The 25,824-nt window shown below is 42.3% G+C and overlaps 3 protein-coding genes across 6 annotated transcripts in view; 1 reads left to right on the top strand and 2 right to left on the bottom strand.

Moving 5' to 3' along the window:
- Nucleotides 1-84: 84 nt before the first annotated feature.
- FBXO39 (F-box protein 39) lies at nucleotides 85-4,118 on the bottom strand (the record flags this gene model as incomplete). Its single annotated transcript, XM_040587116.1, is given in 5 exon segments — nucleotides 85-868; nucleotides 1,615-1,739; nucleotides 1,742-1,790; nucleotides 2,905-3,812; nucleotides 3,815-4,118. Coding segments are annotated over 5 exon segments (1,515 nt in total), but the record flags the coding sequence as incomplete, so codon positions are not given.
- Nucleotides 4,119-7,318: 3,200 nt separating this feature from the next.
- On the top strand, nucleotides 7,319-14,917 carry PIMREG (PICALM interacting mitotic regulator). Of its 3 annotated transcripts, XM_040578999.1 has the most exons (6): nucleotides 7,319-7,418; nucleotides 8,756-9,075; nucleotides 9,880-10,211; nucleotides 11,023-11,118; nucleotides 11,991-12,037; nucleotides 13,340-13,429. In XM_040578999.1, the coding sequence occupies exons 2-5, from the start codon at nucleotides 8,785-8,787 to the stop codon at nucleotides 12,019-12,021; spliced, it is 750 nt and encodes a 249-aa protein (XP_040434933.1). In that variant the 5' UTR covers nucleotides 7,319-7,418; nucleotides 8,756-8,784; the 3' UTR covers nucleotides 12,022-12,037; nucleotides 13,340-13,429. The 3 variants fall into 3 exon arrangements, with proteins under 3 accessions (XP_040434933.1, XP_040434915.1, XP_040434924.1); XM_040578981.1 differs by lacking the exon at nucleotides 11,991-12,037 and having other exon boundaries at nucleotides 13,340-14,917; XM_040578990.1 differs by lacking the exons at nucleotides 7,319-7,418; nucleotides 11,991-12,037 and adding an exon at nucleotides 7,831-8,097 and having other exon boundaries at nucleotides 13,340-14,917.
- A 2,303-nt stretch (nucleotides 14,918-17,220) lies between these two features.
- The window catches only part of PITPNM3 (PITPNM family member 3), a 121,452-nt gene continuing 112,848 nt past the window's right edge, over nucleotides 17,221-25,824 (bottom strand). For both annotated transcript variants that reach the window (XM_040578958.1, XM_040578968.1), the window contains exons 15-19: nucleotides 25,639-25,787; nucleotides 23,540-23,689; nucleotides 22,485-22,668; nucleotides 21,955-22,083; nucleotides 17,221-21,581 (exon numbers count right to left, since the gene is read on the bottom strand). In XM_040578958.1, the coding sequence (XP_040434892.1) occupies nucleotides 21,273-21,581; nucleotides 21,955-22,083; nucleotides 22,485-22,668; nucleotides 23,540-23,689; nucleotides 25,639-25,787 (921 nt within the window). In that variant the 3' untranslated portion in view covers nucleotides 17,221-21,272. The remainder of the gene's footprint in view (nucleotides 21,582-21,954; nucleotides 22,084-22,484; nucleotides 22,669-23,539; nucleotides 23,690-25,638; nucleotides 25,788-25,824) is intronic.

Raw genomic sequence — 25,824 nt, 5'->3', positions numbered from 1 at the left:
GTTTCGCGGCTATCTTTGCTCTATAATGCTTGATGGAACCTCCCACTTGGCAGTAGAAGAAATGACCCTCCATACTATCTTGTGTGCAACCAGTGATAGCTTTTCCCGTTGAAAGGTCTAGAAGCTTTGGAAGCTAGAACAGGAGTCTCCTCATAAAGTCACTTGTTGGAAAGCTGGGCAAGTGGGAGGGGTGACTCAGGACTAGCCATGGTATGTTTGGTTCTAAACATCTGCTGTCAAGAGCTAGGCACAGGGTGTGTATCAAACTTACTAGAAGGTAGGGACTGGTGATACCCAGGATAGTGCATGTGACTGTACCTAAATTAAGATCAAGCCAAGGCTGACTTTGGGCTAATCACTTCCCCACCCCATTTGTCAGTTTCCCTATTTGCAAAATGGAAACGATGAGATGGGCCTTATTGGTAAAGAGTTTGAAGCTCTACAGTGAGAAGTGCTGAAAAAGAGGAGGGCCTTAGCTTTACTAGAGATGGAAAAGGGCTCACTGCTTCCTTTGGTTCTGGCGAGTCAAAACAAAACAAGGGCAAGAATAAATGATGCGGGAGATATAGGAGGGTGGTTCCCAAGTCCAACATTTTAATGCATGGAGTGTAAAATTGTCCCTTGCCTCTCTCTTGCTGTAATGATATCTCCTTTTCAGAGGCAGTGCTGTCAAGCTTCAAATACCTTACTGATGCTTTCCTTGCTTCAGATGTCACTGGGTGTTCTCTCTTCTTGTGGTTTATACCATTGTGTGAGTGATGATGAAATAATTAAGCTCCGAGTCAATCACGTGTTTGAACTTCCTGTAAATATCACACAACATCTGATCCTCCTCACTCTTGTCTGGTTGGACTGTGTAAATCCTGACCTGTATGCATGGACAACAGTCATGTCACTCAGATACAAGCTCAGGCCATAAAAGCTCATGACAAGATGCTTTTGTGACTAATGAGCAATCTAGATAAGCCAAAATCCTTGGTTTTGAGTAAATGCTTGGGGTTTTACTCTGTTTTCACTCCAAACTGACTGAAAACAATCTCCTGCTGCATAATTTTTGAGAAGAGCAAAGGTTCCTTTTACCCCCAGAACTGATGCATCCCTGGGATCTGTGCAGACCTGGGAGGATCTACTGAATTCAGAATCTAGTACGCAAAGTATCATGACAGCATGGTTTACTCCAGATAGAGTGGTGGTATGGCTCCAGTTCAACACAGCATCCCTCAAGAGTGAGATGTGTTTATCTTTTTGCCGTTTAGTGACATTCAACCCATCTGCCTCAATTTAAGCACAGAGGTAAACACTGGGTCTGGGAGGTGACTGAGAATCCCTAGCTTGAACTAGAAGTGACAGAGGGAACCCCAGTCTAGGAAGGACATGTGGAATTGTTAGGGCTTGTTATTAAACTTCTGTAGTATTCTGTACCTTGCTAAGGAGCTTGGAAAGCCCTATTTCTCTGAGTGGTTCTCAGGCTCATTCTAATGCTAAAATGTAATACGGGGAAGGTAGTTACGTTAACATTTCCGTAAGTGACCTTCCGATGAGCATGGGGACCTCATCTTTCTCTGGGTAGTGGAGAGAGGAAGGGAATGGGAGTTCTGAAGCACAAACTCTCACCTTTATGGTAGTCAAAATGCATTTACTTTCTGCATGGTTTTGTAGCAGCCTCTCCATAAAGGTGACACTTAGAAATGCCCAGACTTTCAGAAATAACAAGTTCTTGCACAATAAGATGAGCTTAGCAGCTCATCATCCAGCAGCTCATGGTCATGGTTTAATTCAAGTGTTAATTTCTTGGAAAAGAATGAACACTGCTACTACTACTGAACAGAGCTTGTGAGTGCAGTAACTAGAACAAGTTCTAAACAAGTAACTAACAAGTTTCCCAATTTCACCAACAGAAGTGACTGTCGGCAGATCAATTTTTTACCTTGACATTAGCAGAGAATCAGCTTTGTATTATGACAACAGGATGTACTACAGTAGTCTCCACTCTCCCATTAAGGTGAGGGGTGTGTGTGTGTGTGTGAGGGCAGGGCTTGTATATGACATACCCTTCTAAGAGATAGACAACTTCTGTTACCATTAGAAGATACTAAACCCACGGCTTGTGCTGTGATCTTATTTGACATATTGGAAATTATCCCAGATAGGGGAGTAGATCCAAATACAACTTCTAGAAATCTTTGCAGATCTCTGGTGTTTACTGAAAAACTCTGCAGTTTAACAGAACTTAGTTGTCAGCAACTGTCAGGTATAAGACTGCGTGCATCCTTCAGACATGCAAAGACCTGATGCTCATTTACATGGATCAGCTGTTGCACACCAAATGGGCACCAGTTAATTTATGTGTGTTGTGAGACATTTGTGCACTGCCAAAATGGAGCAAAACCATTAGTGTAGGTTGATGTAGGCAACAGGTCTGTAAGTAAATAAGGTATACAGACTTATTTTCTTCTTATGCAGATTTCCCTGCAAAAGGGTGGCATTCAGAAAAACCTGAAAGGATAAGAAAGTTAGTTACTAAACATGAAGGTGTCTTAACCAGGATAAGCCTAAAGCTTTCTTACAAAAAATGACGTTTTCTTGTCTTAAAGGTTGTTCTTGCTCACAGCTGATGTTACAACCACCAGTAATGTGGGTGTTTTAGTTCTTTATGAGAACAACCTGACACCACCCTGACAGCGAAGACTAGCACAATGGGGACTGTCACTGGATAAGGCTAATTACCTGAACTAGACTATAGCTGGAATACAGGAATGGCTCACTTATGAAAATTACCTTCTGAACATAAAACTGAAGCAGTCAGGAATTCCTGTTGATGACTGCTACTATGCAGAAGGCCCATATGATAACTTTGCTTAATGTTGTGATATTGCAGTAAGGTGTCACTATTGTTTCCCTTACCTGCAGAACATGCCAGTAGGCTGGGAGGAGGTTGGTGAGGGTAGGTCTCATTGTCCATTCTGGGTCACTGAAATAGCAGCTCCGTAGACTGATGCTCCTGACTGGGATCTCCACTAGCAGGATCCTGGCTAGGTGATCATGCTTCATGACTCTTTCAAAGAAGAAGTTCACATCCAGTTTGGGGGCTCTCTTGGCCAAGTTTGCCCATGACATTCCCCAGACCACTTGCCCATGAGGGTCATGGATATGACAATTGATATTCAAAGTGCACAGGGAATGAGCACTGTGCTCTTGCAGGATGACCAGCAGTTCATTGGAGATGCAGTTATAATTGAAAGTCAGGGTGACCAGGCTGTGGAAGTTGGACATAGTTTGGTGGAACAAGGTGCTGCTATAGACAGGAAGGTAGAAACTGAAGAAACCCTCAATATTGATTTCAGAAATAAAACTTTTGTTGGTCAAGCAGCTCAGAGAATTCAGAAGCTCACAGCCTTCTTCCAAGCTTACTCTCGCTCCTTGGAAGTTGACATAATCAAGCTGTTTGCTCGTTCTTTTCAGGAAGGTAGCCAAGTTCTTGATAAACTGTGCCCTGACTACAGTTTTCCAGATCAAGTGGTCTAGGTCCAGGTATTTGATGCTCAAGCATACTAGGCGACTGTTAAACTTACCCAGGTGTGAAAGAAGACCTCTCATAATCACTTGAAATTTTTGGGTAAAGGCAGTATTGTAAGGATTTGCTAACTTGAGATCAAGGTGCTCCAAATACTTGCCAAATCTCTTGACATACCACAGTGCACTTTGCAGCTCCAATGTATGTGCCCTTAATGGTCGGCCACAGAATGTGATGGCTCTGCTTCTCCAGAGGGATCCCGAGTACATGGCCCAATTCCACTTTTTACAGACAAGGCAGCCTGAGATCTGTCCCTGTCATGTAACCAATGGAAGACATGCTCGAGACAGACATCAGGTAGATGGGCCCAGGCACTCTGCTCAGGTTCAATGTCATCTTCCGTTAGAAGACAGTTTTTCACTTTTCTTCTGGGTGTTGTGCCAAACCTACATGAAGAAAGCTGTGGGTAGATTTCTTGCCACTCCCAACAGAATAGGCTTCCAAGTAAACAGATGAAAGTTTGCTTCTTCGCATTGAACACCAACAATCCTTTCTTTGCCACTGTACTCAAGCTGTCAGGGTCAAACAGGCTTTTGGGTCTAAATTATAGTCCAACCTAAATTGAAAGCAAAAGACAATAAGTGAAGGGCAATCACAGTACAAGCACAGGACACATCTTTTAACTTTCTGGTCTTCAATCTAGCTAAACAGTGACATGGTGTCAACACCTGATAGAGCAGCCACAGCCTGTAGAAACCTTTGATTAGTGTCAGCTGTAGCCAGTAAGTTGTTTTGTAGCCTGTTGCCTAGTGACTAAAAGTATCCAGTGCTGTACACATTTAAACAGTACCGTCAGCACAAAAGTAGTGCAAATGACTTTTCTTACCCTTCTGGTGTCACAGCACTTTCCAAACTATCAGGCCACAACAAGGTCTTTTACCATCTCATACCAACATACTCTTCATGCCAGTCCCTCTGCTGCCTTCTCCTAGTCTCTCCTCATCCCAGGCATGCATTCTCTCTGCTTCTTCCTCCTCTCTTCCTTGTCCCTCTTCATTGGTTGCCCAGCGTCTTAACAGAACAGCCACAGCTGCACTGTATCTACATCAGCCAACCTGACACCCCTGAAGCCAGCCCACAGCTATATATTATCAATGCTAATTAACCCAGCTTCATTCTTCTGCATTCTGGGGTACTGTTCCATGACAATCATCTGAGGCAGTACACTGCCATAGATTAAGGTACTATCCCTTTTGAGAGTAATAAACAATATAAGCTGTTCCATCACTCGGTTCAAGCAGGTTGTTCAGTCACTGCTCCAATGGATAGGGAGAAGGCTGATGAGTCAGAAGGCCAACTGGGTAGTGGTAAAGCACATAAGGAAGCAACCACAATGCAAGAAGTTACCAGTTCTACTCTCAAGGCTGGACTGTGTAAAAATTCAGCTCCTTGTGCACTTTTCTAGCTCTCATAGTCTCCATCCAGAGGTCAATATTTGTTTTCTCTACCGCGGCCCCTTCCCTCTACAAAGTTCGGCCATCACCACGGAGCAGAGGTACCATTTGTCATGTCATGACAACAGACTTTACGCAAGGTCAAACAGCAAAGCCAGCCAACTTGGGCCAAGCTATTTGGGCTAAGGTGAAGGCAAAAAGGAAAAGCAGACTTGGTTGGTAGTCTTAGGAAGTGAGAAATACAGGCCACAACCTGCAAGCCAGGTGCAGGCTGTATGTCTGGTCTTGTCACAGCCAAGAAGGGAAGTGATGCATCCTCTATCTCTTCAGCTATGAATTGCAAACTTCAGCTGCGAAACGCAAGCTACCTCCCACTGGCTTGTTAGGTGCGTGTTTTCATGAGGCCTTTTATAAATCAGGCATGTTGGCTCTGCAAACAGCCAAAAGGCAGGGAAAGCTAGTGTTTTGTTAGTACCTTTGCACAGAGACAAAAATTCAGAATGTGTTTACTTTCCCACCTCTATAGTGCACGTGTCTTTATTATGCCCACTTGGTAAACCACTCCTTAGGTCTTGGGGATGAAACTAGAAAAACATCTAGTAATACTCTCTTATGGTCTGCCCCAAAATCAAAGCTTACCGGCTGACAGGACTACAGGAAGATGCAATTCCTAAGTACGTGATGCTAATCTCCACACAATCTATCTTCTTTGCATGTGCTGTTCTGTTGGGTAACAAAGCTGAACAGGATGGAAACAACAGAGGCACCATAAAGAGACGAAGAAAACATGCAGATCCCCAAAAGTCTTCTTTAGACTTAAAAGGCTCAGGTATTTTTCTTTTAGTTTTGTAAATGGGTATGAAAAGACAGGCTGTCCAGTTCAGCCTCAGCCTGCTGCTTCCGTTTTGTCCTACAGTTCTGTCAACTGTCATCTCTGTGCCTGTATACCCTGTCTGTTCAATTAGTACCACGTCTATTCTTAGGGATTCCCCCTCCCCATCTAAAATGCCCATCCAAACCTCCAGCTCTTGAGATAACCCCTAGAAACTGAGCATGTGGGCCTGATTACCACCTGACTCCGCCTCTTGTGTTTAGTACCTCCATCCAAGAGCAATTTGTTTTGGAGAACTGTCAGTCGTTTAGAAAGTCTTTAGATGAATGACCCTATTTTGCCTGTCCAAAGATCTGAGCCAGGTCTTACAATACGGTGGCTCAGGCAGCAGTTGGCTAGTGAGAAGAGCCTGAAACCTTCCCTGTGGAGACTGGGGGTGGCGGGGAGATGCATAATATGTCTGCAACGATCTGGAAGCTGTAAAGCCAATGGGCAGAGGAAAGCAGAACGTATTGGGCTGTAATACATAGAAATGCATGTCTATTAACAAGGGGATATTTATTGAGCTATTCTCTCCCATATTATAGTGTGTGAATACAAAGGGGTACAAACACCCTCAAGTGAAACTTTGTTTTAAACCACAGCTCTTAGGAACTTAGGGAAAGTATGTTTATAAGCCAGTGGTGGGACTGGAGAGATATCCTGCAGTATTAATGGGTCAGCTTCCCCATGGCTTTGAGCTAAACCTTAGCTATGGGGGTGTCTCTCACTACCTGTCAGCTCTGAGTTTAACTCAGTGGGGAGAAACCAAACCAAAGCCCTAGAAAAAAACAAGCTACTGCAGCTCTTTCCAGGGCAGTTTTTCAGGTAGAAACGCTCTAGACAATTTGCATGCCTTGTTTTCCTCTACAGTAGGGTTAAAGACGACCACCACCCCAAAATAAAACAAAAAAAACCCAAACCACATTCTCTGCACTTGACAATTCATTGCTACCCGATTTGCTTCAGAGGGCATCCCAGATGGTTCCCAGCACAACACTGTGCAGTTACACCAGCTGGCTCCTCCAGCAAGAGCTGCAGGAGCCGGTGGAGAAAAAGCGAACCAACGAAAACCTTCTGAGGCGCTAGCTCATAATGACCGAGCAGAACGTAGGAGACGCCGTGGCACGGCTACCCCAGCAGGGACCCTACCGCGGGGCCCTTTTGCTGCCGCTGCTGCTGCTGCCGCGGGTCTCTGGGCCGCTGACCCGCCCAGGTATCGACCCTGCCGCGGGCGGCTGTGCTGCGGGGCGCGCCGCCGCTCGTCGTGACGCGCAGCGGCCTTGCCCCGCCCCGCCCCGCCCCGCCCCGCCCCGCCCCGCCCCGCCCCGCCCCGCCCCGCCCCGCCCCGCCCCGCCGCACGCCCCTTGCCCCGCCCCGCCGCGCCGCAGGCGCACGCCCCCCGCCTCGCCGGCGGCGCAGCCGCCTCTGTTGCGCAGGCGCCGAGCCGTGCAACGGCCGCCGCGCGTGCGAGGGCGCAGCCAATGGGGGCGGGCCGCGGCAGTCGCGCGCTGTTCAAACGCGGCGGCGGCGGCGGCGCGAGGAGGACCGCGGCGGGCCCGTCCCGGCGTCCGTCCCTGTGAGTACAGCCTCATACGGCCGCGGCCCGCGCTCGCTGCCGTGCGAGAGGTCCCAGCCGCCTCCGCCGGTCTCGGCGCCGCCTTCCGCGCTGCCTTCCGCGCTCGTTTCACCCGGCCCCGGCCGGGCCAGCCCGGCGCCGCGGCGGTGCAGAGCCCTGCCCGAGCGGTGCGGGGGCCGGGCCGCGCTCCAGGGCCGCGCCCGCGTTACCACGGCGCAGAAGCTGCCGGCCCTCTTTGCCACGGGTCCCAGGTGAACCGGTGCACCAGGTCGCGCTGTGCGATGCCCCTTTGATAACGGATACGCGTAATCCTGGGGCGGTAGCTGCCGGGTGTTTCACCCGAGCAGTACTTTTCTAGCGTAAATTAATGACCATTAGTCAGCGGTGTATTAGTAGGAGGCGGGATAAGCTGTAAGAGAACGGACCCGGTTGCTTGCTTACTAACCTTTCCTTGCTGCCACATGCAGGAATGCGTTAAAGGTGGTGTATCCTGAATGCCTGCACCACGAAAAGGTTTCAGTAAGGCTTACTGCTTTCTGCCCCAATTAAGGGCACCTGTGAGAGATGGAGACAACTTGGGAGATTAGAGACAGTAGGGAATATCAGTAGGCCTTCCTAACGCGGGATAATAACGGCAGAGAGCACCCAGCTTTTTTTATCAAGTCACCTGCAATGAAGTGTTAGTAAAATTAATTCACTCTCAATTCAGGTTGCTGACATACATCTACATTTCAGTTGCTTTTTAGAAGTAATCTGCTAGTAGTATCCTATGAAAGTGAAGAATTTAAGATAGATATATATATGTTTGAATCATCATATATCATATAGATAACAGGCATTTTCCTGCAAATGTCTTTTGCTAGTAACAGTCCTGCCCACTTCAGGATTTATGTATCACAACTGTGCCTGAAGTGTGAGTCTTCAGCTAGCAACTCTGGCCGGAGACAACAGCAGCTGTGTAAACTTGTCTGGCAATGGAAGGCTGTTTTGATTAATGAAGGCGAAAATCTGGGATATGAGTCCTTAGTCTGAGACACCAACAGGACACTCGCAGTTGCAGAGCATTCTACCTCACAAGCTTGAGCCTCGCAGCTTAGGTCTGACGTCCGCTGCTGGAAATGCAGCATAAGACTTCTTCACGGATGTGCACAGACCTGAATAGCTGTAGCAGTCAAGGCTCTTCTTCAAGCCTCCAAGTAAAAGTCTTGCTTTTAATTAGCTCTAATTTTGTTGTTTCAGCCAAATGTAACAATTTACTGTGTAACAATTTCCATTTCTCCTTTTTCATGCTGCTCTATACTTTGCTCTAATTCTTGCTCTCATTCTAATTGTTTTAGAAATAAGGTTGACCAAGGATTGGAACAAGATGGTATCTGTGCTCCAAAATGTCAAGGCAACAATGGCCTGGCGGAAACACCAGCTCCTAGCTGACTTTGATGACAATGAGAGCCCTGTACCTGACAAATTCAAGAGAAGGCCGCCTCTGAGGTCTCTCAATACCATCCGCATGTCTCTAAGGAAGCGAGTACCATTAAAGCAAGTAGAGCTGAACTTTCGTAAGACCCCAACTTGGGAAAGTCTGGAAGCAAGACAGAAGTGCCAAACTCTTCAGAGTATTAAAAGAACAGCAAAAAATGCTTTTGGAACAGTGTCCCAGGTACTTCACGCTTGCAGTGTACTTCAGTACTAAGATTTCAGTAGAAGAGTGCTGTATTCCAAGGAGTCTATCCCACACACTTAGACACCATGATGTTTGTCTCACAGCTACTAACTAGTAAAATCTTTAATATCCTTGCTAAAGTATAGACAGACAAATTATGGATCTGGCAGAATGGGGAGGAAAGTGAAAAGAAGTGTGAAAATTCTATTACTAGATAAATGGTTTTCCCCTACTGTATTGCATATGGCACAATACGTATGTATGTATCATGTATGGCACAGCAGCCCTCACAAGGTGAAAGGTAAGTAGAGACTGCCATTGCTTGCAAAGAATTTTTTCTGAGAAATGCGTAGCACTTCGGATTATTTTTTAATTTTTTCACTCCTTTTCCTGTACCCATGCTATTTATTAGCATGTTCTTTATTATAGTCAATCTAAATTTGGACTGGTAAGAGCCACAGGGTAGCAAACTCCAGCTTCCACTTCCCTTTGGTGGAGGCATCTGACTTTAACCGCATCAATTATATGTTAGGGAGCCTGGCTGTTTCCTGCGTAAGAGCAGAAGGAGCTCTGTTCCAATGCCTGCTGAAGTCCTCGACAAGTTCCAAGGACTGGGGGAGCAAATGACTGCTTCGACGCGAACGGGTACAGAGGGTTGAGAAGCATTCATGCTGCTAGACTAAACCTGATATATGAATGAAAGCTAGGGATTCAGCTCAAATGTTCCTTGTCCTTCTGGTTCCAAACTCTAGGATAATTGAATTCATTTAGCATAACATGTCTGTCTAATGCTTCTTGCAGAAAATACAGAAGTCTTGCCAAAGCCCAGTACGCTCAATGGTGACCTTTCTAGCTGAATCCAACAGCGGAAGCTGTGCAACCAGTCCTACCAAGAAAAGTACTACAGCTCGAACCCCTTGCCATAAGAAGAGTGTTACTTCAGCAGCCAGTTCTAAAGGCACCCCAAGATCCAGCAAAAGAGCCTTGCTTGGGCCAACAAGGGTGCCAGAATGTAAAGAATGGAGGAGATTCTCATCCTCGCTTGATAAAGATGCCGTCTGTCTTCGGAGATCAAGAAGAGCAGCAGCGCTGAAGAGTCCTTACTCATCACCACCTCCTGGCAGTGGAAAGATGTAAGCCGCATTCTTTTGTAAATCTTATTCCTTTTTTTGTGTTACTGTGATTAGAGTATCTTGTAAGGTAAAAGGCAAGATATGAAGGTCGCTATCCTGTTCCCCTGAAAGGGCGTCCTGTTCGAATAGTTAAGAAAGTACTTAGAGGTCCCTGTATAGACAGGGACTGAGCACCGCATAAAGCTGAAACATTAAACTTAATTTTGTGCTGTGACAACTTTTTTAAAATCATGCTCCCACTGTTTACACCATGTTTCTCAGCAGCAGTACCCACCAGACACTAGAGACATACCTGAGGGTTTTGATGATGCCTGTCTGGTAAAGAAAAATGCTCTCGATACATCTCGCTCCTGCTTAGCTCTAACTTTTCCAAAGTTGCTATTTGTATTGCAAAGATACTTGGAATAGCTCCCGTTTAGGCTGAGCCCTTTATAGAGAGTAGAAAGATTCTTGTCTCAGGGATTTAACATGAATTAGATAAAGGATTGTGAGCTAGGGCAATACTGCATAATGCATGCACAGGTTTTTGTTTTGGTCAAAGTCACGTAAGAAATATCAAAGCTGGAAGCTGAATCCCAGCCTTGTGAATCTGAACCCAGTGTCTGAATTGGAAGACAGTCCTTTTGGGGATGAATGGAGTTGTGAAGCAGGTGGTCAGTGGAATTAAGAGCACGATTGTTACAGCCCTAAACTTCTCTGGGTAAAGTCTGGAGGTAAGAAGAGTTGTTAACTGCAGGGACAGAGGCTTGGGTAGTGTTACCTAGTCAGTCTGTCGTGTTGGATCTTTGGTAATGACTGTTCTGTTTTGCAGAGAGTTTGACTGCGAGTTGGAGCTGGTCTCCTCAGGGATTTGCCAGTTGAAGCGTATCTCCCAGGCATTTGATGATACCATTGTGCAAGAGGAGAGGTAAATACTGCTAACTGTCCCTCAACTTTTAGCATCAGGTTATCTCCCACTGGGACATTGCCAATTGCAGGCTAAGCGATCCCTGTAACTCAGGACAAGGAATAGCTGCAGAACCTTCTCAGCTGTAATGTAGCATAGCCCTTCTTTCTCCAAGATACCTGTGCAGATTAAATCAGCAGTTGGACTTGCAGTTTCTAAAACCTGTCAAATGCTCTCCTTGTCTTCGTGTTTCTTGCTGTGGAAGTCAGATTTCTGTATTTTTTTTTTTCCCCAGCGAGAGCCTACCTTTGACCTTGTGTGAAACAGTTCCTCCCTTTCTCTGTCTAAAAGATGTGCTGAGTCAGGCTGGGGGGTGGGATTCCCATTGCAGTGACGCTGTCATTGGTGCCTGCACATTTATAAGAAAATCCTTTTATTAGGTAGCATTACGTTAACAAACAGTCCGTGGTACCCATAACTCAAAAATGTAGAGGATGCAGAAACCGCTTATATAACACCTTGGTTAATCCATGAGGTGACAGGCTGCTGTGTTTGTAAAGGTTATGTCGTTCTAAATTAGACATATTAGGACAGTAAAAACTACAGGTCAGAACTCTTGTCACAGGGCAGTTCCCTAAACCTCTTCCTCTCTTGGAACACTTTATGTCAAGCATTCAGTAACTAAATGTCAAGCACCTAAAATCCTCTGGAGAGGGCTCAGCGTTAAGTAATTTATCTACAAAGAGGTAAAGGCTTAAAATCCTACATAATTCCAAAAAATTCAATTTTTACCAATGGGACCATTTCTAGATAACTATAGGTTAAACCTTGTTAATGATCATATCCATTGAAGATTCACTAAATCTCACTCCTAATATTCTCCTGTCTGTTAGTGATATGACAGTTTCTCTCATTCGTAACTGAAGATAGTATCAACCAGGTAAAGTAGTTGTTCACTTACCTTGTCTACACCTGCATGCATCTGTGGGGGGAAAACCTGCTGTTTGGAAAGAGAAAGGCTTATTAATTCATGCTTCTTTAATGTATTATTATGAAGAACTGTAGGGTTCTTCCCTCATAGTCACTGTGGTGCGCTCTGCTACAGCAGACCATTGTGCAGTTGTGTAACTTCACCTCTACACTGTGGGTTCGCAATGAACTGTAGTTGGGGTTCTACACAAACAGCAGCTTTTCTCACCCCAGACCAGAAAACTACTGGTACTAATGTCTTTGCCACTTGGCCTCAGTTCTCACTGATTACTAACGAAGATCACAAAGCATGACAGAACCAACTATTACCTTGAAATGTCTAATTTTACAGCCTTTCTGTTCCATCCCTAGCATTGTCTTAGTAGTTAAGATGATGCTGTCACAGTAACAGCAGTTGGTACCTGTATTGCTGGCATTATTAAACACAGCAATTGTACCTAAGTGGATGGGGGCAGGAATGCTTTGCTGTTAAGTTTCTATACATCACTTCTAGTATCTATTTGCAGAACCATTACCAGGTAAATGCCTCTTGCCTTCACTGAGATCTGTGTTGTGATGTTAGTATCTTCACCCGTTATGTTGGAAGTGTTGCTTTTGTTAAAGGGAAATTTAGATCCTGAAAACTATGTCCTATTTTTGCAACAAAGATAGGCGTAAGACGTTGATTGCTGGAACTTTTCAGGAAAAGTGACAGCAGTTTCAAATGCTTTACTGAAGCCTGAAACAGTGATGTGTACTGCTTCCACTAAGCAATTTGGTCTGGTTCCCCTGCATGTATAGAGGCATAAAATGTGCTGTTACTGGCTAGTTTGTACTGGAATAATTGTGAAATAAACTTTTTTGCAGGTGCCCTTAGTCTTGCGTATTAGTATCCAACTGCTCTGAGTTTTAGTGTTTCAGCTCCCTTTTCATCTTCTCCATGATGAAACAAACCTTGATCTCAAACTCTTTCTAGTTGCCAGCTCCATGTATTGTTCTAGTGTTTTTCATCTTAATGAATTAGATTACATCAAAAGAAATGCTCCTGTTGCTAGTTAAAGTATTGCAGTACTTAATTTGTCTGCTGCCATTTATGCTCACTGAAGGTAACAAAATAATTCCTTGCTATCATCTAGAACTTAAGACAGTGCAAGTGTAGAAGTCCCAGACTCTTCCTTGCTCCCATCTAACAGTTTTCCAGCAATTTGCCTGAAAATCAGTCAATTAACCGTACTGACTTCACGCTGCTAATGGTGGTCTTGTTCTTTTGCAGGCAACATGCAATATCAAACTACTACTACCTAATGGCACAAAACTTGCAGTCTGTGCGTCGATCTCGGAAACTTTCTCAAGCTATCAGAAGGCGGGCAAAGAAACTCCATCGAGCACTTGCTACCTAGACCAGAGACGGCTGTAACTGTTATGAGCATATATAAAGGAGAGCTCTGTATAGCACTCGAGAGGGTGTATACTCCATACATTGAACAAGCCATTCCATTTTATAATCTTTCTTGACAAAGCAGCCCAGGATTTCCTTTCCCTCGCGCTCTCTTTTCAAATGAACAGGAGAATCAAAATTGTGCAGCAGTGTGTAATTGCCTACCGAGATGAGGGACCATCCTGAATGTGAGTTCCATAAGGCTGTTAAGTCCTTTGAAACTTATAACTGACCAGTAGGAATGGCCACAGACTTATGAAGGGTGGTCTTAGGTAATAGTAGTATTTAGACTGGTATCCAAATGCCGCAGGTTTTAGTGTGAGTACTTTGCTTACTAAAAGTGCTGGTCCATTATTTTTTTTCTGTATACGAACAACCCAAAAGTTACGCATCATGTTGAACTGGAAGTTAATGAAACAGCAGTGGCTTGTTTGAGTTCTGACCACAACTGCAACTCCAAGGCAACAGGTTTCTGTGCAGTCAGTCATGCCCCAAGAGAGGAGCTGCATGAGGACTCTTAATTGATGGCCTTAGCTTTAGTTAGGCTAATCTAATAGCAAACCTTATGTTAAGTAGTTGGGGTTCCAGACAAATGAGGACAACTTTGTAATTTCTTGCCGCTGCTTTAAATAGCATCTTGGCAGCTGAGTTAAATGTTGCTTTCCTAGTAGGACATCTGACTTTTAGTTATACACAGAAATTTGTTATATAATTAATGTAACTCCTTAAAACTACTATTGTAGTATCACAGCGCAGGTGTTTTATTTGATGAAGTATACTAAGCATTTGATACCTGCATTTTGCTTCTAACTACTTTTTAAAAAAGTAATGTTCTTTTGACAAGCTTTTTTGGTAGATGATTCACTTTAACCAAGTTTAGTCTTTCAAACTAAAGCAAAGATTTCTCAGGCTTCTAGAATTCACCACCAGGGCCGTTTTACATGGTGGGAGCTTTGTGCAGGGTTCTCGGGATTACATTCACTTTAAGATGAACCTTCAAACAAAAGATTGATTTGGGAAACGTTCTACTTGATAATTTTTAAGGTGCACATTTAGTAAAACTGGAACTACTAAAATTTTAATGGTATTAAGTATAAATACTGGAAGCAGTAATGTTAAATTCTGATTTATGTGCAAGTATAGGTTTTAAACTTGCTCCTCATTTTTCTTTACTCTTGTCAAATGAGACTGTTTTAAAATATTGAAACAGTCAATGAGGCCTGGAAACACGAAAACAACCCTGAGTTCACAAAGCTTTCAGATGACTGAGAGCTTTTAGATGTGTTATTTTTTGTTGTGGTTTTTTTTGTATTGGTTTTGTTGTTTTTTCTTAACCACTTTTCTATATGGAACAGTAACCTGAAGTTATTCTTTGCATGTACTGAAACTTCTTCTATAAAGCTTTCACAAAGATGGTGTCTCATTACTGAAATACTTGTATGATTTTTCAAAAGGAAGGAGTGCTGGAGTTTTGTGAAAAGTCACCTGCCAATCTAAGTATTATTTCAGACAGAAGCGTTACACCTGTTACAACAGCCTCTATTTATACTGTTTCCACTGGCTACTAGGACATGTACGATGATGATCTAATACTTCCCACATCACTGGTAAGAAAAATCAGTGACACTGTTTGCTTAAAGGCAAGGAAGGTTTTATTTAAATGACTAATCTCTTTTATAAGGTTTTAAAAACCAGCTCACATCAAAATCTATACCAGTTGTAGAAATCTTACTCCTTATTTCATATTAAGAAATTCATTATTGTACATTTTTGAATTTTTACAAGGCAGCCATATGAAATATAAACATTTGTCACCAGATAGAACCTTCTCACTGACAAACAGTTTAGAAGTATGCACTTAATAAAACTACAGACTGAAAGAATGTGTACAATTTCAAGTTTCCTTGTATGAATCCAGCTGTAAGTGGACTGCCCCCTTCCCTCTCCCACAAATAGAAAAACAAGTTATGCAGAAGGCTTGGGGTTCTGTGCGAGAACTGCCATTCTGGGCCCTAGACCGGTCCTTTATCTTTAAAGCTTGCAATCTGTAAATTATGTTTCAACATTGTAATCTCTGGTATACCGTCTTCTAGCACGTTGTAGTAAACCTGCCTCCCTGTCCTCTCCCACCACGTTCTGTACATCCTTACAAATGAGAAATGAACTGTCAAATTTGTTTCACTGTCCCCCACAACTGTATCTGGTTTCGAAGGTAGCTTATCAAGATAAACAGAGATAGAGGGTAAACTGTAATCCCCTTAACTTGGGCTTGAACTAAAATGAGGGAAAGAGGAAATAACACCTCCTGACCTCAGTTCCACAGTCCATGGCACAGGATTCTAGCTGTTCTGGGCCACTTCTTATTTCTGAAAACAAAACAAAACTCTTTTCATCCAGAAAAACGTGTTATTACCTCCATTTTATTTAATGGGGGACTGATTTTAGGATCATCTGTAGTAACCTATACTTACACTTGAGTGCTTAAACGTCATGGAAGTCCAATTACCTTGTTAAACCCACAGTTTGTGCTGAAGCTATGAACACAGACCACGAGGAGTCACTGCTCTTAGAGAAGCTGCGGAGGCAAGTTGGAAAGTTTTGTGTTTATAGGAAAAATATCCTGTACCAGCTCCAGCTGAGGATGGAATGTGCCACCTTCTTCCCTGCATGCCTGAATTGAACAATTCAATGCAGAAATCTTGAGTTCAAATTCCATATTTCAAGCTCTAATCAGAAAAATCATGAAATTGCAGTGTACAATCTCTCCGTTATTAAGCCAATTAGCTTATTAAAAAGGTGCTAATACTCCAATCATCCAGTACTTTTATGATGTATACACCTTTCTGTTGCTTAGATGCAAGAGGAGGATGAAAACCTGGGGAAAATCCAGTTTGTTCAGTAACAACTGTTGCACTTAAAATTTTAAAAACTGAAAATATCTATTGATTTCAGGTATTATCAAAAATGCATATAAGCAAAATTTTTTTTGCAAATTTAAGACAGGAAACAATGTAGAAAGAAGGAAATTTTTTTTTCTCTTCTAATTTATTCCATGAAGTACATGATGATACTATAGATCTAAGTAGTGGGGATTTACTTAAATGTACCCAGTAGCAGTGCCCTGGCCTGAAGGCTGCGATGTGTAAATGGGACAACTTGTCCACTAACAATGGCAAACAAAGGCTATTTTGCCAAACGGTGGAGCTTCCACATAAAGTGTCATTGTTCTGCTTATTTTAATAGTAAAGTGTGACTTTTTTTCCCTCTGGTTTACTGGTAATTCCCCTTCTGCATAACCACTGAAGGTTTTAACTGTTTAGAAGTGACTTCCCATGGTACTAGAGGAACAGGTGAAGTAATCTGTAAGAATTAAGACTATTTTCATGTAAACAAATCAAAATGGCAGTTCTCATGAATCCCAACAAACAAGAATTATCGATGCCCTGTCATTTTTACAGCTAACAAAATTTTATGCCAAACAGATATAAACCATGCCACAAACTAAACAGGAGTACTTTGGTCAAGCAAGAACCTGTTCCAAGAGCACTAGTGTATGCAAACACTTTTTTTTTTTTAAAAAAAAAAAATATTAAAAATAAGCAGATTTGGATCAACATCACTATTCAGGTCTGTGGAATATTCTGCACTCTTTATACAATGATATCTTTTTTAAAACTTACCTAACTAGACAACAAAATTGAATAAACAGCCATTTTGTTTTTCTTTTTTTTTTTTTTTTAAAAAAAGTATATCGGTTACAAATTTGCTGTGAAAGCAGCACCAAAGCGTAAGATGTCTTCCAGTAGCTACACACACACACAGAAACACACACCCAAAACCAAAACACCACAGTTGTGAAGATGTGTTTTCACAATATCTTAGGTAAGTCTACCACTGCTATTGATCACATCCATTTTTTACAGTAATTTAAAACTGGATCTGTATCAACAGGACAAAGAAGTAAATGCTTCCAACTGTAGCCTACTTTGCACTGACTTGTACTCCTGCCTTAGCACCTGCTGGAATAAGTTTTTGTGTTTTACGATTTCACTTATGCTTACTCCATTTAGCACGTCAAAAGAACATGCTTTTCTGTAACAGACTGGAGGCACTAAAGCTGCTAGAACTAAGTCTAACCCATGTTCCTCGGGCACCCACCATTCCCACCTGAGTTCTCTGTCCCTTTTCCCGTCTGTGTATGCTTTAACACTTCCACAGCCTAAAAAGTTTTAAGTGCTGACTGCACAGAGACTGCAGCGATGAGGACCTGCAGTAAGAAGACTGTAGGATCAGGCTTATCCTCGGCAAACGGCTTACTTAGGAAGACTGATAATCCTTCCATGAAAGCACAAGTAAAACTGAAATCCAGTTGCAAACTGAATGCCCAAGAACACCGCATGCAGTTTCCTGTGGACAAAGTGTATAACTAAAATTCTGACCAGAAGGAAATGATTTAAGAGAAAATACAACTGAAAAAAATTATGCTATAAACCCAGTGATTGATTCATCAGACAAACCTCAGGGATCACCCAAACATAGCTGGGGCAGGGCAGGGGTGGGAAGACAGTGGTTCAACGTGCCTGAGGTCCCCAGCTATTGCCACGGAATATTTCTTGAACTGCCAACCTAGTTGAGATGTCTAAAAATCACACTCACGCTTGCCTGGTTCATATTCTCAGCTCCAACAGAAGTTGTTTTACCACTTCAGTGGAAACTGGCTAGGGCTTTCAAAACAAACGCATCTGGAATCTGATGTTTCAGAAGATCTACTCCTAATTAACACGAAGCCTTAACCTCCAAGCTAAAGCCTGTATCACTGTTTGCCAAAGTGCTCAGCTGGAGGCACGTGATCAGGAGATAAACCATTCTATCCCTGAGCAATAAGTAGTGTTGGAATTATGCAAACGCCACAGAAGCTCTCATATATTGTAGGAAATAAAAGTCAGGGAAAATATTTTCAGCTTGATTTCAATACCATGTGTAGAAACTTTGAAATTGTTACCACTCTAAATCATGCACACACACACACACACACGCATTTGTTTTACTACTATTAGTTCATAATATTAAGAGAAGCCAACAGAGTGACTACTTTAAAGGTGACCCGGTTATTAATAGAAATACACAAAATCAGAGTTTTCATGACATGGTACCCTGCAAAATGACATTGTGTCTGCAAGAGTAAAAGACAGACCTTAACAACGTAGATTTCTCTAACCTTGTGCTCAGGTGCTAGTTCCTTTAATACAGTCAGAGAATTACACACAGATCCCTCTTTTGAAAGGAAGTATTTCTACTACAGCAATTAAAACAAAAAATAGATTTTGGAGTCTCTTGGATAATAGAGGTAAATGGCTAAAGCAAGATTAGCTTTGAACTTTGCAGCTGGAATTGCGATTACTGTCAGGAGACGTGCTACACAGCACCCAGTGCTTAAAAGACCTTTGTGATCAATCAATGTTGCTTTTAGGCCACCTCAGCAAATTTTAAATTTGCCTAGTGAGTTCCTCCCTCACAAGCCTACTTACAGGCTTCCCACACCTATTTAAAAGTAACGAGCAGGAACATGCTAACAGTGAACAGGACTCGAGGGAGATGGAGTCTGGTGTACTCGTGCAACCTCCTCCTATCTGCAGAGGACAGGAGAAGAAACGGACTTTGTGATTAGAATTAATACACACAGTGGGCCAAGACAGAACACAGCATAATTCCTCCAAGCCTATGTGTTAAAGAACTGTGAAATTACTGGGAAAGCATTTGTAAACCTGAAGACTGCTTCAAAGTAGTCTGTCGGTGTCTTTCACTTAGCTTTTGTGGCTGGCTGACTTGGCAACAGAGCATAAAACCCCAGCCTCCTGTAATGTAGTCACCTGCTCCTGATTAGTATGAACCACCAAACTTCTATTATCTTTCCTAAATTTTCAGCAAAGATTACCCCTTCCCTTAAAGGAAGCATTATGAAAAAAAACAAATTACTGATGTGCCAGATCTTTCAGGAAGTTTGAAATAGGTAACTGACAATCTTGCCAAGTAACATTTAAAAAACTAAATCAAAGATCTCCATTTATAAGCTACTTTGCTGCCTTTTAAGGCAAAAGTCATATTACTATGCTCTTCAAAAGCACACTGTAACTTCAGTGCATACCGAGTACAGACTTGGGTTTACTTCTCCACTGTCGTAGTAGTTTTCCTTTGCATTTCTTGTTTGCTTTACACGCCAACTTTCAAAAACATGAACCAACAGATTTGTCAAGAGACTGTTTCTGGTCTAGCTACACACTAGGAAAACCTGAAAGTAACGTGGGGAAGCATGACACCCTCTCCACGCCAACTCCCTGAAATTAAAAACAATCCAACCAACCAACCTGGAAAAGAAATCTATTGACCTGAAGCTTTCTCAGTGTCCATAGTCTGGTTTTAACTTTTAAAGAAAGAGGGGTTTATGTGCACTTGCAACTTCATTGCAGGTTTTAAAACATGCCTCAGTTCAGTCATGAAAGTTCTCTTGGTGAATTTAGTGCAGTGGAAGTTCCTGCTTGAAGAATCTGCAAACTGCTACTATCTTAAGCTAACTACACTACTTCAGAAATATTACCACTTCGGGAAATTTCACACATTTTACTTCTAGCGAGTTCATTGAGAGATCCAAGAGAAATTTAAATCAGTAGGAAAATGTCTATTTGGCACCTCCAATTTGGCACGTCCATTCTTTGAAGCTCAAATACTGTTAATTCTAAATGCTACAGATTGTCTTAACACAGTTGCTATAAAGCATGAATGGGTTAACTATTTACCCATAGGAATTCCATTATTTTTTTTCTCCTCCAGTGCAAAATTGTAGTTAGAATGATGAAAAAAATGAATTGCTCTGAAGTTTGCAGATCCCTTAGTAAAAGGGCTCCCTTTAGCTTACCATCTTAGGATCCATCTTGGACTGAGATAGTCAGAGCCATCTCCTTACTCGAGTAGTCCACACATTTTGCACAGTCACCAACTTCCACAAAACAATGTGATCTTTGTACACTTGCACGTTACTTTGTATACAGCAACACTAACTGCTTCAAACTGTGGCAGACATTTATTTCTAACATGAAGCTTTTATGATTTGGTTCATAAGTGGAGTTCTCCTGTTTACTTGACGTCCAGCACTTCACACAAACACGAGTGCCCATGTTGAGGTCTGTTGACCAACACTGTAAGCTGAAAGGAAATCTTGGGTTTAAGGCACCCAAAAAGCATCTTGCTGTACAAATCCTGACCACCCATTATTGTAGTTCCCAACTCTGCTTCCCTTGCAAGCGTATCGCTTTATTGAGAGTGAAGTGGAAACAGATACAACTATTTAATGTTTAAAGTGTAAACCTTCTCTGTAAACCCATGGGACCTACTGTGTATACCATTTTGTGTGCAGCTAGTTAGCTGATATCACAATCCTACTTCTGAGTAAAATCAGCCTGTTACAGCTTTTTCTCTTATTGCACATTTTATTATATCTGTTCTAAAAAAACCCCTAAGGTATTTCCTGTTTCCTTGATGGTATAAGCACTTGCAATAGTTATAGATCATTTAAAAATTTCCCAACAAACATGTCAAGAGGAACAGACTGGAAGTTCCCCGGTTGGTGTAAGAAGGCAGACTCCAGAGCAGCGAAGACTCCGAGGTACAAGTTCCCCTCTACATCTCTTAGTCTGAAGCTGCCTAAATATTATCTTTGAGGCATGCCTACAAGTTTAATGGGGTGCACCCAGGACCTGTATTCCAAAGCTCCCTAGGGGACAGATTCAAATTTTTGAACTCCACTTCGAACCCAAGCAACGGAGGGCAAATGCCTGTCATGATCTTTGTCTGATTCAGGCTGGCTCTGGGCACGCTCTGGCTTGGGGTTCGAAGAAGGTGGGTCAGGTTGCTGGACAGACATAGTCCTGCGGAGATGGTTTCTCTTGCGCAAAAACTCAGGCTGGGAGTGGAGGCCAAAGCTGCCTTTTCTCAAGATCATCCGAGAGTTGTTCTTTTTGGGTCGTGAATGGAGACTGAACTCCAACGAGGCCAAGTGGGCTGCATAACCTTCACTGAGGAACTGAAATAGGAAGGAAAGAAAGGGAGTGACAAATTACTGCTGCCTCAACCTATGAGCTCTGTAAGGAATTAAGTTCCTATCTTTGGCATCCCGGTTAGATACCTACAGAGTACTAATACTCCTTTCTCCCCTCGCTTTTTTTTTTAAAGTGACCTGTTCCATTTTGTCATTGAGCAATATGTGATGCATGCACTTGCAGATACAACTTATGACCGCTTGATTTCTCTTTACTATTCGCCCTGCCAGAAAATGCCTCATCTGAAACCAAAACTGCCCTTCTTTCTCTGAAACACTGCATGTGTCTGTGTGTGTCTGTGCATGCATTCACACCTTCCCCCTAGGACTTCCTGACTGAGTAGCAAGAGTAACTTACTTGACACTGCGCCTGGTATTTCTTTGTTGATCGTCCAACTATGTAGATCTGGGATGGTGACAGAGCCAAAACATTGTACACAGAAATATCCTTCATGGAACCGTATGCGGCACAGATTTTGATGTGGCACTGAAACAAATATTAACTTCCAAAGTGAATGCTCTATTGAACACCACGCACTACAAGGATGGCACTTGTTTCGCAATGAAGCAGTGGATTAGTTTGTTGTTAAACAACCTCATCCTGTAAAGCACAGAAAGCTAAACCTGTCTGCGTGCCAGCAAGAACTACAGATACGCACACAGGAAAGAACAAGCAGTTAGTTTACTTATTTGTCATACCAGGATGTCCCTCTGGATGTTTTATCAGCCTTCCTTGCTCTTTCAAAAATGAGGAAAGAGATGAGGAATGGCATAGAGACTTTGTGATGGCCAGTAAAATTTACTGTTCAAAAGGACGGCAGATCTCTAACTTCACTGAATGACAGTCTTTGGAATAAAGTTTTAAACCTATAAACACACTTCTAGTACCTCTTGCATGAGATTCCGGAGAAAAATGGTCTTTTGTCGCAGTGGGTCATGAACAAGTCCATCTGAGAAGAAGATCATCCCTTGTGGGAAGTTGTGTTGAGACAACCATGAAACCACACGCTGTTTTTGCATATCTGGACGGCCAGTAATATAGATAATCAGATATCCCAGGTCCTGCCAATGCCTGTCAGAAACAGCACATAAATTATGTAGGTGCAGAAAGAGAAACAATACCCACTGGTCAGGTCAGCATTTCTTTGCTCAGCACAGACCCAGACAGAAGTTAGATGTTATCTTCCAACAAGTGGAAAGCAGCATGCCCAAGTCTCTGGTCCTGTCGAGAAATTAAGTAACGATGTCTACATCTTGAGGGAGACGGAGGGAAGCAAGAGACTCTTATGCAGTATTTTAGATAAAATTTGAGAGCTATTTAAAAATGTATTTAGAATAGACTACACATCAAGTTCTGCTACCTTTGAAACCTTTAAGATTTTCTGCTATTTCAGCTGTAAGGAGTAGAAACCCTTGAAAACGGACATCCCTCCATTCCCATGCAAGTTCTTAAATGACAGCTGTTACTTCCCCACCCAGTGTGACATTAACAGACTTGCAAGAATGGATTAAAAGGGCTTTTAATTTTTCCTCCAAAAAAACCCTCTTGCATTCATGGCACTTGATATTTTTGAAGCAGAAGTATGTCCTTATTTGAAGGTAATGAAACACAAAATACACTCTTTGCTTATCACAGTAACACACGGAATCATTATTAATTCACTGTACACATTTTAAGGCCGTATTCCCAAGAAGCAGCTTGTAATCTTTAGGCAATTTAAACCACAAATTTCAAAGTAAACCATAGCATTCTAAGACCCCTCTGAAAATCAGGCAGGCCTGACGTCCAACCAAATATAGAAATACATCTGGAAAGAATCCTGGCCTCTAAAGAAGTATTTAGTAAAAAAAAACCAACCCACCTATTCTGCCCTCTTCCTTCTTATTATGTTCGAATAGAACAGTCAGAGATATAAAAAGTGAAGTGTGCAAACCTCACTTACCTGACAACATCAACGGCCCCAGGTCTGACTTTGGGGTCACTTCCCATAATTGAAACACTTGCTGCAAATGAACCATCAATGCTAAACACAACACATTCCATTCCTTGGGGAAGCACAGTCAGGTAACTTGCAGCACTGCTCTGGTCCCCTCTGGAGAGTCAAAGCAATAAAAACATTTAAAAACCAAAATGTCAGAATGTATTTTCTGCATGTTCTAGTTAAGGCCTGAAATTAGATCTGTCTGGATCTAGAGCTTCAAAAATCACTGTCAAATAAGGCTTCTGATTTCAGTCCTATGTGAGGCAATGAAAACTTAAGCTTTTAGGAAACAACTTTCCAAGGAGAAATTCGGGAGCTGACTTCAATAAGAAATCCCATGTGTATGAATACCTAAAAGAATCAGGAAAAAGCACTCCAAAACAGCCTGAAATACTCAAACATGCGACCTGTCTATATATGTACACATATAAGACATGAATGCTATGTATATGCACATACACAGCACGGAAATTGGCTACCTTTTTTTCTGGCAGCCTACAGTTACTGGTAAATTATTAGAAATTGCAATGGAAGAACTGATATGCTCCTTTTGTTGGCATGTACAACACATATCAGCTTTTCTGCGCTAGATAAACAGTTGGTAATACTATAAATACCCATCCCTCTATCCTTGCAAATTACAATGAGAATGACAATACGGAAAAGGGGGGGGGGGGGAGGTAAAAAAAAAGCCTAACCCAAACCACCAAAAGAAAAATGCAATCATAGATGGCTTTTCTCATGGAAAGGCACGTGAGATACAACCTTCTCCTCATGATGTATTTTTCCCAAGAGGTCTTGACATTAAGAGACTAATAAAGCACAAAGTGAACCAAAGCTCTTACCATCCCATGACCTCATGTTCCCTAAAAAAATGTAATCTGAAGACCACAGCTTCTTTCCTTTAGAAAGATGACTATTGTATGATCTAGAAATTTGTATCCGATGATGAAGATTCTTACAATATGTATGCATAGCTTAATAAGCAGAGGCAGGACAATTTATTTCATTCCTGTTTTAAACTTACTCCTGCAGTCTAAAAGCCCACAGGAGCTTAGCTTCTGAATACACTTGATCTGTTTTTAGGTAACTCTCCTGTCTTGAATTGATTGTTCTGTTACACTGAACTAAAACATTTCTTCCTCCTCAATTAGCCCTACATAAGATTGCAAATCGATTTTGGCCTTGGGTGAACTGGTGGGTAACAACACATTCTGTTTCAGTCAAATTCATCCCACTAATTTAGCTGCCAAAGTAGGGATTCAAAGGAAGCTGTAAAGCTACTTCCTAAGTGGCTAGGCAGTGCAGTATTAAACTAAGGCTCCTTTATTAAACTAAACTAGACATTTATTAAACATATTTTTTAAAAAAAAGCACAGCTAACCCAGTCCTGGTACCTAGGCCAACAAATTTTATTTCCCACATCTTCATACTTCATACTTTACTTAGCACAGAGATTTTTAAGAAATGCTGGAGAGCTGATTGGTTCTATCTCAATGAATTGTTATTTTCAGATGCTGGGTTGTTGGCTTTTTTTTCCTTTTTCCCCACTGAGAACAAGCATCGTCTTGAGTACACAATTAAGGTAACTCTTTTGATCATCCTGACATTAACAGATATAAACAGGTGGCTGAGAGCAAGGCAGTACATCCTTTACTGTTAATTTCAATAAGAAAAGCTTCTTATCAGTCCGAAGAACACAAAACCATACCCTTCAGCAGTCTTTTCCCCAATGAACAGGCTGCAAAATATCCCAAGTCATAAATTCTTGCCACAAGAAGACTGATTGCAGTCATCCAGTCCACATTATTTTGCAAAACCAAGTGCTCCTAAACTGAATTGCACTGAGGGTTTGTGTTGCAGTAGAGATAAGCCCATTGGCCTAGGCACCTCCAAGCTGGCCGGTAAAGAGATGATCACTGCTTTAAATCTAAGCTGGCAACACAGTGGCAAGAACAAGAAAAGGAAACTGACAAAAATATCTCTCTGCACCCCCTTCAATCTTACACACCTTCGTGTCTTCCTGATCACAACAACCCATCACAGCTTGAAGCCATTACCTGACCACCATTTTGATGGGATACACACCAACTCTCAGTCTCTTTTGTTTGGGTATGTTGTAGGATATCCGGCCACTGCTGTTGGATATCTCTGTGTCAAAGTACACCCACCTACCCGAAGATGGCTCAGTCATTATGAAGATATCAACCTGCAAAAACACCAAAACAGTCATCTAGTGTGATAGC

The sequence above is a fragment of the Falco naumanni genome, chromosome 1 (assembly GCF_017639655.2).
Source record: "Falco naumanni isolate bFalNau1 chromosome 1, bFalNau1.pat, whole genome shotgun sequence".
NCBI classification, from domain to species: Eukaryota; Metazoa; Chordata; class Aves; order Falconiformes; family Falconidae; genus Falco; species Falco naumanni.
The sequence above is the reverse complement of the archived record's forward strand: the minus strand, read 5'-3'. Positions and strand labels throughout refer to the sequence as shown.

Coding starts and splice junctions, on each gene's coding strand:
- PIMREG (XM_040578981.1), top strand. CDS start 8,785: ATGGTATCTGTGCTCCAAAATGTCAAGGCAACAATGGCCTGGCGGAAA. Junction 9,076..9,879: donor CTTTTGGAACAGTGTCCCAG/GTACTTCACGCT, acceptor TGCTTCTTGCAG/AAAATACAGAAGTCTTGCCA. Junction 11,119..13,339: donor ACCATTGTGCAAGAGGAGAG/GTAAATACTGCT, acceptor GTTCTTTTGCAG/GCAACATGCAATATCAAACT.